This window comes from Camelus dromedarius, chromosome 16, assembly GCF_036321535.1.
Source record: "Camelus dromedarius isolate mCamDro1 chromosome 16, mCamDro1.pat, whole genome shotgun sequence".
In the NCBI taxonomy this organism is placed as follows: domain Eukaryota; kingdom Metazoa; phylum Chordata; class Mammalia; order Artiodactyla; family Camelidae; genus Camelus; species Camelus dromedarius.
Genome location: NC_087451.1, coordinates 42845144 through 42860869, shown reverse-complemented (window position 1 = coordinate 42860869; position 15726 = coordinate 42845144). Strand labels below are relative to the sequence as shown.

At 45.9% G+C, this 15726-nt stretch overlaps 2 protein-coding genes across 2 annotated transcripts; both read right to left on the bottom strand.

Annotated features, from left to right (window-relative positions):
* Positions 1-1177: 1177 nt before the first annotated feature.
* Positions 1178-3983, bottom strand: RPL27 (ribosomal protein L27). The gene is made up of 5 exons (XM_031468712.2): positions 3832-3983; positions 3509-3591; positions 2344-2513; positions 1486-1596; positions 1178-1392 (listed from the first exon to the last, which is right to left on the bottom strand). The coding sequence occupies exons 2-5, from the start codon at positions 3587-3589 to the stop codon at positions 1344-1346; spliced, it is 411 nt and encodes a 136-aa protein (XP_031324572.1). The 5' UTR covers positions 3590-3591; positions 3832-3983; the 3' UTR covers positions 1178-1343.
* A 3375-nt stretch (positions 3984-7358) lies between these two features.
* Positions 7359-15701, bottom strand: RUNDC1 (RUN domain containing 1). The gene is made up of 5 exons (XM_010981831.3): positions 15168-15701; positions 12097-12255; positions 10640-10838; positions 10090-10209; positions 7359-9695 (listed from the first exon to the last, which is right to left on the bottom strand). The coding sequence occupies exons 1-5, from the start codon at positions 15663-15665 to the stop codon at positions 8830-8832; spliced, it is 1842 nt and encodes a 613-aa protein (XP_010980133.2). The 5' UTR covers positions 15666-15701; the 3' UTR covers positions 7359-8829.
* Positions 15702-15726: the final 25 nt, after the last annotated feature.

The following is a 15726-nucleotide window of genomic DNA, read 5'->3' as shown; positions in this document are numbered from 1 at the left end:
CTGAATGAGAAATTCAACCAGGATAAAGCCCCATTGAGTTCACAAATCTGTAGGAATAGCCAGCACTTGAGAGCTGTTACGTACCCAATACCATGAATTAACTCAACCTTCAAAACCCCTTGCCATTGGTTATTTCCCTCATTTTACAGATGAGATTCTAAACCGAGGCACAGTACAGAAACTTGTCCAGTCACATTGCTAGAAGTGAAGCATGTATCCAAACCCGGTTGGAACAGGATTTGAACTTAAGCCTTGAGGGGGAGTGGAAAAGAACTTTCTTAATTTTCAAAGGAGGGTTTAAATGTAGTTCTATTTGTGACTCAAGAGTAGGAATGCTACTTAGTAGAGATGATGCTCAATACTTAAGGGTGAGGAGTTTAATGAAAGTATGTAAAATAGTGCACAATGTTTCCTACCATCTTTACCTAGCCCAGGGTTTTCCACTAAGAGTAATATGCTGAGCCCCTTTCCTCAACCCCTCTGCCCTCCACCCCAGGTGTTAGTGTGTTAAGTGTGAAGCTTGGCCAGTAGGCCTATTTGAATCTTAGTTCCATTTGGTGAGTTAGAACCAGCTCAGCTGCAGACTACATCAGGAAAACGTGGCCACAGTTGTCTCCAATGAGAGGTAAAACATCAAAGGGGCCAAATGGTTTTCTGCAACAGTGGTGACAACACAGTGCCCAAGCTCCTTGAATCACATCCTTTCTTGCCAGTCTCTGCTAGCCAGACCCTTTGGGAACCTCTCCCTGGTCCCCCTGGGGCTCAGGCCTTCACTGTCGGTGTCATCAGGAGAGTTCTTCAGTGTGGTCCTCATCCAAGCAGCACCACTATCATTTGACAATTTGATAGAAATTCTGACCTGCCAAATTTGGCACTCTGGTTTAAAAAACCACCTCAAGTTTGTGAATCTCAATCCAAAGTAGACGATGTCCACTCAGAGGGGCCTTTGGTTGTCACAACTGGGGGGCCAGGGGAGAGGGAAGGGTGCAGAATGACTTAAGATTCTCTGGATACACAAAGGGTTGAAGCCAGGGATGCTTAAACAATTCTGCACCTAAAAATGTCTGGAGTAGCCCTTTAGGGGAAATAGTTCAGTATCACATTTTACCCACTGAGAGCAGCCAGACCATTAAAGGATTAAGAGGCTGAGAACACAAGGAGCCCAACTCTCACAAAGGCAGATTTAACTTTTATTTATTTTATATTTTCCCATAGCCCCTCACCCACCATACAGTGTCTCTCATGATATGGATGTTCTTTCCCAGTCCAATAATACAAGAAGCAGGCAGACACGGATTTTTTTTTTCTGGGGGTGTATTTTTAATGATTGAAACAAGACAGACCTAAAACCGCAACTTCTGGAAGAACCATTTGTTCTTGCCGGTCTTGTATCTAGAGAGAGGAAAAAAGGACACCAATGAGGGGAGAATCACTGAAGAGTGAAACCAGTCTCCAACATTCACTACCAAAGCCTACTTTACTTACCTCTCCTCAAACTTGACCTTAGCCTCTCGTCGGGCCTTGCGTTTGAGAGCAGGGTCTCTAAAGACATCCTTGTTGACAACAGTTTTGTCCAAGGGGATATCCACAGAGTACCTGGGGACAATGGCAGGGAGGTAGGAGCAGCCCACACGCTGCCAGAGCCTTCACAACAGCCCTCAACACTCCTGGGTGACTGGGCTGTTAAGGTCTGACTCCATAAAGCTATCATCAAAAATCGTGCTAATGTGCGGCTGATATTCTTTGGAAATGCCCTATCTTATTGATTGACATTAATGGTTTAATGGAAAGGGGGGATCTTACAAGTGTGAAGCAAGATCCTAGAGCCACAACCCACTGTGTGCGATGGACAGGACATGGTTGCAGTCTTCACTCAGAAATTTTAACAAACTCATTTACAGATTCAAGCCACTGAAAAACTTCACATTTCATTTTCAATTTTCCACCACTACCCTATCCTATAATAACAATTATCCTTGAGAGTGGAAGAGGGCAGGCCAGAGCCTATGCCTATGTCTACTGTGGCTGAAAAGAAATGGAACAATCTTTACTCAACACTTAAAAAGAAATATCAGGTGAGGAGAGACAGATCAAGAATAAGCTTGGAAGGATTTTTCAATTTAGTTTGGCCAAGCCAGCGAAGTCACTACAGAAAATAACAGGAACGTGAACAGTTCCAATATAGATTAAAGATGCAACGCTGGAAACCACAGCCACTTTGTAAGTGACAAACTGAAAATGATGTCTCTTCCCCACATTGAAGTGGCTACAAGGTCACCTCCTTATTCAGCAGAGCAGAGGGAGGAAAGTTATAAAGTCGCTTCCCATTCCTGAAATGCTCACCTTGTGGGCATGAGGTGATTGTAATTATAAACTTTTACGAAAGACTTGATCTTTGATCTCTTGGCGATTTTCTTCTTGCCCATGGCAGCTGTCACTTTGCGGGGATAGCGGTCAATTCCAGCCACCAGAGCATGGCTGTAGGGCCGGTCTGAGGTGCCATCATCAATGTTCTGAAAGTCCCAAGAATTAATTTGTTACTTAGAATTACCTTTGTTGTTGCTACTTAGGCCCTATGCTAGATGTAGGGCACGTACAGAAAGAATACCCCCACCCCTAGGACCCTGAGGCCCAACACTACAGAAACCACACAAAACAGACATTCTAAGTGCTATGCTAGATGCCCGAAGAGTCAGGGGTAAGGGTGGTATTCATTCCCACCAGGAAGTACCTGAAAGGGCTCCTGGGAAGTAAAAGATTGAGAAATAACAACAGTTACATTTATGGAGCGCTTGCTAAGTGCCGGGCACTGGCTCTTAGGATTTTACATCTCTTAACTTCCTCCACGATTGTACTGATAGTAAAGGGTAGAGGCAGGATTCCAAACCTGGTGGCCTGACTCCAGAAACCGGCCTCGGATAGATAAAGGGGAACCAAGGGTGCCCCTGTGTCCCCACGACAGTCAAGAGCAGTGCTATGCGCGGCCAGAACTTAGGGAGGTCTCATAAGAGGCTACAAGATGTAGGGAGAAGGCACAGTGAAGGGCTAGGTTATGCTAAATGGCCATTTGGCCTAGAAACAATTTCTCCTCTTTTTACAGAGTCCCAGCTGCAGCACCTACTTACTACCTGTTTGACCACAGGTAAACTACTTAACATCTTTAAACCTTAGCAGTACTAGGTAACCCTATAGTTACTGCAAGGAATGGACATGACAACACCTGTAAAGCAATGCCAGGCACCAAGCAAGCGTTCAAAAAACGTTCGTTATTATTATTTAAACCCTCTTTGACAGAGAACGCGTTGTATTAGCTGCCCAATTCAACTCCCATTTGTTTTTATTTTGCATCTTTCTCTCTCAAAAGCTCTCGTGCATTCACCCCTCAACCCCAACTCGCAACGCTCAGTGGATAATGCCCCAAACTAAGTCTTGAATTTCAAGTTGTCCGCCCGCCGAAACCCGCCCTATTCCGCGGATGCGAGGGCGTAGAGGCCCGCGAAGCTGGTACCTTCACGATGACCGCTTTGCGTCCGGAGTAGCGTCCAGCCAGGACCAGTACCACCTTCCCAGGTTTCATGAACTTGCCCATTTCTGCAGAGGAAAGGAAGGGGCCGCTCAGAAATCCGCAAGCTCAGGGTGTGGGGCCAGAACTTCAGGCTGCCCTTACTGCCGCCTTGGCTCAGGGCGCCCGCGGGCCCTGCTCCCAGGCCAGTATCCGCAACGAAGCCGCCAGAGACCGAGAAACGGAAGGCACCAGCCACCGCCCCGCAACTCGACACCCAGGCCACGGATGGCGGCAGATTGTAAAACCCTGACCCAAGTTCTACTCACCGGCGGTAACCACTCAGGAACTACAGCAGAAAGGAAGAAACGGTACTTCCGTTAACCTTTCACCGCGGGGAGAGTGACGTCACTTCCTGTCCCGCCCATCCGGCCTCGCCCCGCCTCTTGCGTGGCGTCGTAAACTGTGCTGAGGACGGAAGAAGCTCTTGAGGGGAAAGGAAGGCCTGGCAGGTCATTTATTCAAATCAAACTTTATTAGCAGCTATGGCAGTAAACAGAGTAAAGGAGTTCTGCTTCCCGCGGAAGGTTTCCTCGGGGACGCAGCTGCGCCGCTGATCTTTTGGTTGTAGTTTCTTTCTCTGGCACTAGGGGGTGGGTGGGGGCACAGTTTGGAATTAACTTTTTTTCCTTGTTAAGAGTCAGGAATAGGGCATTTATAAGCACCCGCTTTGTATGCATTGTTAGGTGTAGGAAGGGAGAGACGAAGATCAAACAAATAAGGGTACTTGCCCTCAGTATTTAGAGTCTAGTGATGTCAGAAACATTACAGACTAGAATAAGTGAGGGAGCTGAAGGATTATGGTGATAATAGCAGCTGCATACCCTATGTCAGGCCGACTTAATCTATTTACGTTTATTATCTCTTTTGATAATACTAGGAGATAAGTACTGTTATCTCCGTCCTACAGTTGAAGAAACTGTAGTTTAGAGAGGTTAAGTAATTGGTCGGAAATCCATGGCTAGTAAGTGGTGGAGCTGCGACTCAGTTCTACTGAGCCCGTTCTGTTTACTCAGTCACCATATTGAACACCTACTCTGTGCCAGGCAAGATGCTAGGAACGCACTTTAGGTTAAGTCAACTGCCTATTTAATTCTCACAACTTTGTATCTTGGGTATTTTCCTCCCACTTAGACATAAGGAAATTGAGATTTAGAGAGGATAAGGCTTGATCAGGCTATCTGAGGTTAAGCCTGATCAGTAGCATAGGTAGGATTCAAACCTAGTTTTTTGAGTCAAAGTATAGTTGGCTCTCAAACTGAATTATTTCCCATCACTCACTGAAAGAGTGTTTTTAGATGGTTCTTTAGGTATCTTCCCAGTTGAAGACCAAGAGAAACCATCTTACAGTTTTTCCTCATTTGAACATTGACGAACCTATAGGATTGGTCTTAAGCAAAGTGTGGGAATAATTAGGGTTTCATTTATCTTCTTGAGATTCTCCAGGGATCAATTTTCCCTGCAGCCCTCAGGACCTCATTCCAGTGGTTTATCACCCTAATTAAGTACTTCTATTTCCACATTCAATTAAAATACTTTCTGCTTTAGTTTGGAATATGACATTTTAGAGTTGGAAACGACCTCAGAGATCATCTGCTTGGGCCCCTCAAAGCTGAGAGGACAGTTCTACAGCAGCAAAGTACCAGAGTTAGTGGCGCAGAGCAAGGTCTCCCTACCCCAACCCAGCGCTCTTCCCACTGCACCACGTGACCCTGACCATTTCCACCTCCATGGGCTTCTTTCAACCTCCATTTCTGCTTCTGCCTCTTTTCCTGTTTCTCTCTTGGAAAATAGAAACCTGAAATCTTATCATTGCCTTGGACTCATCTCACCTACTAACACTTTCCAAATCAATAACTAAATCCTGCGAATTTTGCCTTATGTCTTTTAAATCTTTTCTATCCTTTCCTACCTGCTCCCTGATTCAGCCTCTGTTCTTTGTCTTCTCCAGTCCTTTAAAATTCTGTGTGGGTCAGAATTGCTTGGGACACTTATTAAACATACATCTCACATCCAAGATTCCAATTCAGGTCTGGAGTGGAGCTACGAGCTATAGATCTTATTTTGAGAAACTTCTCTAAACACAACTTAAGACCACCATTTAACTGCCTGAATTCCTTTGTTGGCTCTCTGTACCAAAGTTTGAACTCTCACTCCTTTCCTTTTTACCTTCCCTGCAGTATAAGTTCCTGACACCTCCACACCCTTCACATACCCTCTGGGTTCCAGCCAGCTTAACTACTCAAAGATCCAACCTCTTCTGAGCCCTGGGGTCTTCACTCAGGCTGTTCCACGTGTCTTTATTCTCCTCCACTATAGCCAGGCAAAATCCTTTCCATCCTTCAAGGCCACTCTAGAATTCTCCTAGGCAGACATCATCTCTTCCTTCTCTGTGCTCCCTCAGCAATCCAATGCATGTTTAGTTTTATTATAGAACATATTTTAGCTGGTTTGGATCAGTGGCTCTCAAAGTGTGGTCCCCAGACCGGCAGCATCAGCATAACTAGCATGAGAACTTGTTAGAAATACAAATTTTCTGGCCTCACCTCAGAGCTACTGAATGAAAAACTCTGGGGATAGAACCCAGCAATTTGTGTTTTAACAAGCTATTCAAATCTCCAATTGGTTTGGTACCTCCTTTGCTAGACTGCGCGTCCCCTTAAGGCACAGAGAGAGAAGTCCTTAGCACCTAGCCTGGCCCAAGCAGTTGGGCTCAATAGGAATGAACTAACAGCAGAGCACCTTGAAAATCTTTATCAACGCTTTGCAGATCATACAGTGGATGCTGCACTTTCATTGGCTACATATCTGCGGCTCTTTTTCATTCTATTCTTGCATAGCCTGAGACCTGTCCCTCCTCTTCTCCTTTCTCTGGTCTGTCTCACCCCAAGCCAAGCAGAGACCTCTGCCCTCAGTTACAATGCAGTATTATCAGTGACTAGCAGGTATCTGCTGGCATGCCTGTCTCTACACATCTTTTAAGTTTCATGAAGAACTTGACAGAGCAATGGCTGTCTGCCCATCTCCCTGTAACCCTAGTCCTTTGGCAGCTGAAATTTCTGGCAGGTATGTGGAAAATACCTGCTCGTTGCCAAAATGATGGTGAAGTGAGGGGGTGGATAAAGGAGAGAGAGGAACAAAAGATCTAGAAGCAGCCTGGGATACAATGAAGTAACATAACAGTATAAAGACCATAGGGTTTAGATTCAGGCAACTTGGGTTCAAATCCCAGCTCTTCCAATATGTAAACCTGGACAAAATATTTAACTCTCTGCAGTAGTTTCCTCAGCTATAAAATGGGGATAATACTGTCCTGCCTTACAAGTATAGTGAGAATTAAATTAGGATGACACACACAAAAATGGTTCCCATGATGCTAGCATAAAACCTTAATACGAGTTAGTTTAGTTTTTGTGAGGACTAGAAAATTTAATACTGGGGTGACCCAGGGCTATATACTATGTGGCTACAGCAGTTATCACCCACCTTAAATGATATCCAGACAAGTGAATTTAAAAGTGACAATTCCAAAAGTGGCACGTGTGCTGAGATCTGCTGTGGGGATGGGACTGCAGACCTGGGCTAGACAGGATGCCCAGGGCATTTTTTAGTGACATTGTTCAAGGGGGGAAAAACACCAAAGCTGAGCTGATCCAGGGCAGAGGGCAGAGAAGAGGCAGAAGGGCCAGACACCAGACACTGTTCAAGGAAATACCGATCTGGATCAGATGGGCTGAGAACACCCAAACAGACTTATAAACCAAAGCCAAGGGTCTCTAAGGTCTTTGCAGAGACCTTACAAAATCACAAAATACAATGATTTTATTAGCAACCACAGATATATCATTTTTCACATTTTACACTTATTCTATTTCATGTGAAGGAGGACTAATTCCAATTATCAATAATATATCTTAAATAATGTTACTGAAAAATTAAGTTAAAACGCACTATGTTATAGTGCAGACACAAAGTGCAGTTGGCAATGTAGTACATGAAACAATGCTGGATCAGTAGTGTTGAGAACCCATTTGGTCTTCCAGTAGGTGATACATTTTGCTCATCTTTGGTTAGTCCCAGAGCAGTATGCAAGCTGAGTGGCAAATATTAATTAAAAGGGCAAAAACAGACCAAATAGGACCAATCGAGACTCAGTTTCACAATGAAATGCTCAGCCCCTGATCTGTCAGCAGGGATCTGCCACAGTTCTGACTCTGGCTGCAGTACCTGTCACATGATCAGACCTCCTCCATCATCTAGCCCCCAGGACAAGTGGAGTCACAACTCCAGGAGGAGCTGCTGCAGGTCACCAACATGTGTTCCCATCCATACTGGACTTGGGTGGCCAGGATTCTCTCAAGGAGTACACCTCTGACACACACACTTCTGAGGGGACTGGGTCTGCATCTGGGAGGTGTGCAGAGAAAGGTTACTTGCCAGAGGATGTGGTACCAGACGGCGGTTGTCCCCGTAAACCACCAGCTCCAAAACCAAAAGACCATCATCTGCACTATGAGGAAAGGCCCACCTCGTTAGGGACAGATTTCAGTTCTTCCCTCTACATGAAAAAGGGCTCATATTAAAATCAACTTGTGATTAACACCCTTAGAAATGCTCTTCTCAGATATTCCCACTCCCAGCTTTAGAGGCAGCTATAGAGCATACAAAGCCTCCCGACATTGGGGTCAGGAAAAGGGCATCAGTCCTCAGAAAAAGAATTTACATTCTGACCCAGGACTTTCAACCTGCCTCGGGTGAAGGAACATGGCACCCAACTGGACTAACGGAAGCCTCAGGTTGAATGTCTTCCAGGACAAACGACTAATTCGTGCCGTCACTCACCACCACAAAAATAACGGTTAGAGCATCCGGGTTTTCTAAAAATCAGATGTGGCGCAATGAGTTAGAGTGTTAATTGTGTGCCTTGATGATTTCTTTTACACAAGCTCAAATGGACGCACCCACATGTGCACTGTGGTTACATGCCAGGGCAGAACCTTTTAACACGTTGATCACCACATCACCCAAATCTGGGTGACAGTTGTGTTTCCTCAGAGGCACCGGATCCACAGTGGGCAATCAACGTGTTAACAAGAGGGTCCCCAGCGTATCTTTCTGAGCTGCTACACTGATGGGGAAAACAGACTTTGCAGTCATTTGGCCAGGGGAAATGTCTTATCCCCTCCTCCTCCTGCTGCGCTGCTCCTAGAAGACTAACCACCCATCCCTCCTGAGCAAGGCGCTGGCTGAGGGCCAGGGCATTCTCATCAAAAGGCATCTTTGATGTTCTTGAGCTGGCGCACAGCCAGGTCTACAGGGAGGCTGAATTTGAGGCTGCTGAGGCGGCTGAGCAGGTTGAGGGCGCTCTCGAAGCCTGTGTGTGCCATGTAGCTCCAGGGCTGGTAGTGGGGCTCGATGAGCGACCCTGACTTGCAGATGAGGTTCACCCAGGACACGAGACGCTGCTCATTGAGGGCCATGCACACCAAGGCCTTCAACTCCGAGTCTGCACTGCGCTTAAAAGGGTCGTGCTCTGTCAGCACCATGTGGATGGCTGTCAGCAGGCTCTGCTTGGGGGTCACAACAGTGCCTCCCATAACCGGCAGGGCGAAGGACTGTGAGAGCTTCCGGGCCGGGGATTCCACGTAGGCACGGCCGTTCTTGGCGTGGTAGTACTTTACGAAGAGCTCCCAGGGGTGCATGGCCTCGGGGGCCGAGGAGAAGGCTGGCAGCAAGCAGGCAATGGGGGCCATGACCAGGCTCATCCCTGGTGAGGAGGCGTACAGCCCGTGGGCCAGCAGGTCCCTCACAGCCACCGTCAGCTCCTTCCGCACAGCCATGGTCAGCTCATCCCTCCCTCCCAGAGACAGGTCCTGGAGGGTGGCAGAGCTGACGACGTGGTCGTGTGGCTGGTGCCTCAAGGCAAGCTGCTTCACCCTGTCTACCGACACCTCCAGCCTCTTCAGTAAGGGAGAGTAGTCCCTGTCAGCCTGGCCCCGCTGCCACAGGGTCTGTGGGATCTGGCCTGTGGCACAACCGAACTGGCTGACGGCAAAGATCTGGAGCACTGCCAGCGCTCGCCGCATCAGGTGCAGCCCTGTCTCCCGAACTCTCTTCACGTCCTCTGCCTTCGCTGCATAGAAAACACAGTGGCTCATCAGTGAGAGGCCACAGTGGTCAGAGGTACATTCAATGAGTCATAAGCTGAGGTCCATTCTTGCTTCTGAGCTACAGTACAGGTCCCCCATGAAGCCAAGAGCCACCCAGGATGTTGCCAGACTTACCTTTTTTTAGGTTAATAACAGCTACTTTGAGGTAATTCACATACCATACAATTTGCCCATGAAAAGTGTATAATTCAGTGGTTTTTTTTTAGTAGATTCAGAGTTGTGCAACCATCATCCCCAAAGAAACCCTGTGTGGTTAGCATTTCCCATTCCCCACTTCTCCTCAAGCCCTCAAGCCCCCCCAACTGCTAATCCACTTTCTGTCTCCATAGATTTGCCCATTCTGGAAGGTGTACTTACTTTTGCTGTTTCCTGGAGGCAGTTTGCTGCTGCCAGTTCTGGTGGAGCCATTTCCTGTCTTCCCACTGGCCTTGCACTCGCAGTGTCCACTATCTGTCTGTAATGGGCTTCCGACTTCATCTGGAATTAGTAGTCATAAAGACAAGACACTTATTTAGCCTCTTTATGGCAGATTTTTAAAGAAAAAATACTATTTACTAGTGACTACCACTTTAACAAATAGTATCTTATTTAACTGTGTGACTGGCGTAAGTGGCTGGCTTAATAAATATTTGCTGAGTGAAGGAAGCATCAGTGATTTCATGGAGGAGAGTGGGATAAGAGGTGAGTAACCTGCCCAAGAACATGAAGCCAGTAGGTGGCAGGGCTGGGATTTTAACTCTCTGATTGTAAAATCCCTGTTCTTTGCGCTCCATCACGCTGGCTCCTGTTACTGGGTGATTAAATCTCTTAAATGGTACGTCAAAGACTAGTGCCTTTAGGTGTTAGTATTCACAATGCATTAATTATGACATCTGGCCACCCTTCCCTTCTTGTCCCCTCCTCTGACCTTGGATGAAGTTGATGAACATCTCGAGGTCTCGGATCTGAGTTTTCAGCTGCTCAACCAACTGTTCTTTCACTCGGGCTGGGTTGACGATTTGAGCCACAGCTGCATCCACACGCTGCCGAAGCTCCTCAGTGGACAGTGAACTGAGGTCCCCATTCAGATTCATGTCCAGTTTCTTTATTAACTCGTCTATGATCACCTATCAAGACCACAAGCCATGAGCACACCCTTTGGAATTTTTAGTGAAAGTTTAGTAAAAAGGATAGTCTTTTATTAGTACGCCTCCCTCCTACCCTTCAATGGAAACCAAAGACACACAGAGCTCCCAAATTTGTGAGAAAAATGATGCAACTCTGATCAGGGTGAGGGCACAGACCCTTTACTCCTCATAGTAACAAGGACCCCTAGTTCCTCTTTGACAGAAATGGTTCCTCCTGCTGCAAATTTTCTACCAGGACAGGCAACTTTCACTAAGGAGAACAACAGTGTGAATAATCCAAAGTGGCTGATGATCCAAAAAGCCCCAAGAATATTTATTCTCTTGGAGGCGAGGGTGTATCTCAGCGGTAGAGTGCGTGCTTAGCATGTCCGAGGTCCTACGTTCAATCCCCAGTACCTCCATTAAAAATAAATAAATCTAATTACCCCCCCAAACCAAAACAAAACAAAAACAGCTTTAAATTGAAACAAACAAACAAACAAAAAACAAACAAAAAAACCTCTCTTGGAGTATTCAATTAGCTTCCCCCATGGCCTCCAAGAGAATAAATACTGATTTCCCTTAGTTTCCAGTTTCCTCTCATCCCTTCTCCCCCTACTCTAGGCAGCTAAAGAAAAAGTTCTACAAAACATCCTAGTGACAATATTAGGAACAACCTGAAAACCAGATTATGTAACTCCAGCCCTGCCAGAAAAACAGCCACATCACTGAGAGAGACAAACGTGGAGGGGAGGCTGTAGGTGTAGCTTGACCAGCAGATCTACCTGTCTGCTCAGGTGCTGCTTAAATAGATACAGCATTAAAATCTCAGTCTGTATTCCTGGAATATTTATCAACTGGTGCTGGGGAAATAAACTAGTTTGCATTGTATGAAATGCCCAAGCAGAACAGTTTTAATGATCAAATGAAAGAAATTATAATTGTTACTATTATATACTACTATAATTAATAACAATAAAATAATGATATCACTCTAATTAATAAGCCATTAATTATTATTAATAATACAATAAATAAAGTAAATGTTAATAACAATTAATAACATAAAACAGAGCTCAATCATCATAATATAAAGCTTTGGCACATGAATTTCCATGTGTGAAGAAAGACTGGTCCCACGTAGTAGCAAAATGTCCCTCTGATTTGGGCTAGCAGTAAGGCCGCGAGTGAACAAGTGAGAAAAGGCTGTCCTGCGAAGGCTGGAAGGAACAAGGGAGCCTGAGGCAGTGGTGCTCACCCGCTGTCTTTCCAAGACCACAGACTGCGGCAGGGAGTCGTAGCTGCCTTCTTGATAGGCGAACGTTTCCAGGTCATCGAGCTGGGTTTTGAGCTGCAGTATGAGTTCCTTCTGCTTCTCCCGTTGGGTTTCCAGACGTTCCTGTTTCTCCTGCTCACTCTTAGATGGGAAAATACAAAATGTTTTCAAATAACCCAAATGATAAACAGAATTCATGAGACAGGTTCAAAAATAAGAATAATTATTTCATCCAGGGCAATTTATTAAATGTGTTTTCTTTAAGAAAGTATTTGTCCTTCATTGGAAATAGGATATGAATACAATGGGGCCTTTTGCTAAGATTGCTTTTTTCCCCTCAAAGGTCTAGTTAGGATTGACACAATTTATCTTAGCCAAGACAGCTTCCCAGGAATTAAACGTGCCATCCTTCATAGCCAATTACCACAGAAGAACACCTGAATACTTTCTGCAGCCAAATTTTGCAAAAGAATCTGGAGGAAAGGGTACAGAGAAAGGCTTTACAAATCACAACCAATTTTCTTAAAGTTCAAAGCCTCTCCAGTAAAAGTTCAAAGCCCCTCCAGTGTATTGCAGAATCAAATAAACACAGGTGACTGAGGCAGTGAAAAAAAAAAAAATCCAAAGTCAAGTAATAGGGCTGGGAAGGTAACAATGTTTTTTAAAAAAAGTTGGGGAGGGCATAGCTCAGTGGTAGAGGTCCTAGGTTCAATGCCCAGTACCTCCATTAATAAATAAATGAATAAATAAACCTAATTACCCATCCCCTCCAAAAAAGAAAAATCTGGTAAGGTTCCCTGACCAGTGACTCCTTTTTCCCGCTGTTGGCCACCAGGTAGTTTTCTGCATTTAAATGATTAAAAACTTTTCAGAGAGGTAGTTTTGTCAATGTATTCTCAAAAACTGCTTCTCTCTTGCCTTTCTTGAGTATCAAAAACATTACAAAGCAAAACCAGCAAATATTTTCAGGTTTAAAGCTGCATTTTAAACTAGAAGTTGAAAGAATATTAAATCTAACCTTAAAATGGTACTTACCAATGCCTCCAGACGTAAGGTTTTAGAGAGAACAAATGAAAAACAACAAATTAACTTTCTGTTCAGCTATTTAAATAGCAATCCTCTTGCTTTAGTTTTTGCTCAATATGAAAGCAAGCCTTTTCTCAGGATACTCCCTCTCCAATCCTTTCCCAGTATTGTGTTTTCTTCTTCGAACTCTGTCCCTCTCCACCACTTAGTGTGGGCCTAGCTACCCTTTACGAGGTCTTCCTCAATTTTCCCCAGGCATAATTGATCATTTCCTTCTCTGTATTTTATATACACTTCTACTCCAGGTCATATCACATTATAATTATTTGTTTAGGATTCTGTCTCCCTAAGCCTATCAACTCCTTAAGGGCAAAGGCCTTTACTGTACCCCTGTACCAAGCACAGTGTCTGGTACAGGGTTAAGCTCTCAATACAAATTTGCTGTTTGTTACTGAACTCAATCAGGTCCAGAAGGGCACATTCCAAACAATGAACTCTTAGTGAAAGAAGCTGTCTAACCAGCTTAAGTAAAGAACTAGGAAAACTTTGTTTTCATTGCATCACAACTTTATGAAGCCAAAGAAGAATGAAATCAGCCGTAAATCCTGATTCCATTTTTCAAGAGCGTGTCTGCTCACCTCTGTCACTTGCCATGGTAATTACTGAGTATGCTATTTACTGGAGTGCGGGCAAACAAGTTTACCAGGAGAGAACAATGAGCTCTGGTGCAAGGCAGGAAATAACAGAAATAATTTCCAGTATGAAGTGAGAAAAAGTACTGGTTAAAAAAAAACCCTGAAACTGAGAAGCAGTAAATCATTTGGTTCAAACATGTCCCTGACTTTGGCACTACCTGTTCATGTGTCAATATATGCACACAAGATTACAGCTGCTTATTAGAAGTTTTGAGCTCTATACTTTGTTCCCAAAAGCAAAAATGAACAACCAGAAGAGCACCACAACCACGCGGAACCTTGGTGCTCCCCACTTCTTAACAGGGCCCTGCCACAGTAAGTCTTTCTATTCTACCTATTCCTTAAAAGTCTGGCAATCTGAGGACTTGTGCAAGGAGCTGTGGATGTGTGGAAAGAAGGGTGGAACAGTAAACACAGGACTGTACTAGAAACATTTCAGATTAAAATAAGCAAGTCAATATCTCATACTGATAAAGCCTTCTTAAAGTTAAAACCAATTTAAGTGGGAAGAAAGCCACATGAGTGAGTTGTAACTTAAAGAATAAAAAGGTGGAGAAAAAACAGCAAGTCTTTTCCAACAAACTATCTACAACTGCACACTTACAGAGATTCAAATGTTCCCTTGTTACGTCACACAAATTCTCGGTACTTACTGTAGAGTAATTCAATGTATGTTGTCACAGTTACCAAAGGGGCTTCATTTAGAATATCTAGCTATTAAGCAGGACGGGGAAGGAGTTTTAAAATACCAGAATTAGGAAATTCATATAATCAGGAGTTGTGTTTCTTTCAGTTACTAAGAGATCTTGCTGTTCACAAAGTTCTTAACCAGAAGAGAGAGTCTAAAGATGAAAGACATTCTCTAGATTCTAGTAAAGCATGGACAGAATGCAGATCTAAAATTTCATGAATTTCAATTCACTTGCCCTTCGCTAGCCGATTTTCTCAATCCCCAGGGTCGGAGTCCTCTATGTACTCACGACTTAGGTATCTGTCGAGGCAACGGCAAGGCGAGTGGGAGCAGTACTGCTTCAGCTGCTTGCTCCGTTGCTCTCTGAATACTCTCCTCGCTCACTGCTCTTATGCCTCGCACGTCATCACACCTGCATCTCTTTCCACAACTTTGGTGGACACCTCTCACCATCAGCTTTCCAGGCCTGTCATCTTACCTTACAGCTGGCCCCGAGTACTTGTCTAGTCTCCTCTTCTGGGACGCACATACACACCTAGAGGAGCTGGTTTCTCACCACTGCTACCTTCGTCAGCGACAGCATCGCCATCCACCCAGCCCTCTATTCTCATATCCCTCGGGGCCCAGCCCCAGCTGTTCACCTGGTCCTCGCCTCGCAACCATGGCCGGTCCCCCGGCAGCCCGTCGCCATCATCGCTGGCGGGGTCCTCGGGGCCCCCGTAACCCAGGACGTGAGGGCAGCCACGGAAGGCGAAGTCCTCAAGCTCGCGCAGGAGGCGCTGCTGCTCTGCCGGCGCCCCGCGCACCACCTGCCGCAGGCGGAACTGCACCTGGGCGAAGTGCGAGGACAGCGCGAGGAGCGCGGAGTCCAACCGCCGCCGCTCGGCCCGCAGCCGCCGCAGCGTCCGGCCAGGGGAGTCCGGTGGGGAGCCCGGGGCCGCGCCAGGGTCCTCGGCCGCCGCCTCTTCAGAGAACACAGCGGCCCCGGGCCCGGCTTCCGCCACCGCCCCCACCGGCGCCCAGCGTACTGCCTCGCAGGGCGGCAGCGACTCCTCTTCCTCCTCCTCTTCGTCCTTCGCCGTTGGTCCAACGGCCACCACCCCAGTTACCGGTTCCTCAGCCGCTTCCACAGCCGCCATCTTCCAGGAAACGCCGCCGCACGTCAGCCGCGCCCCCTCGCTGCCATGGCAACGGCGCGCA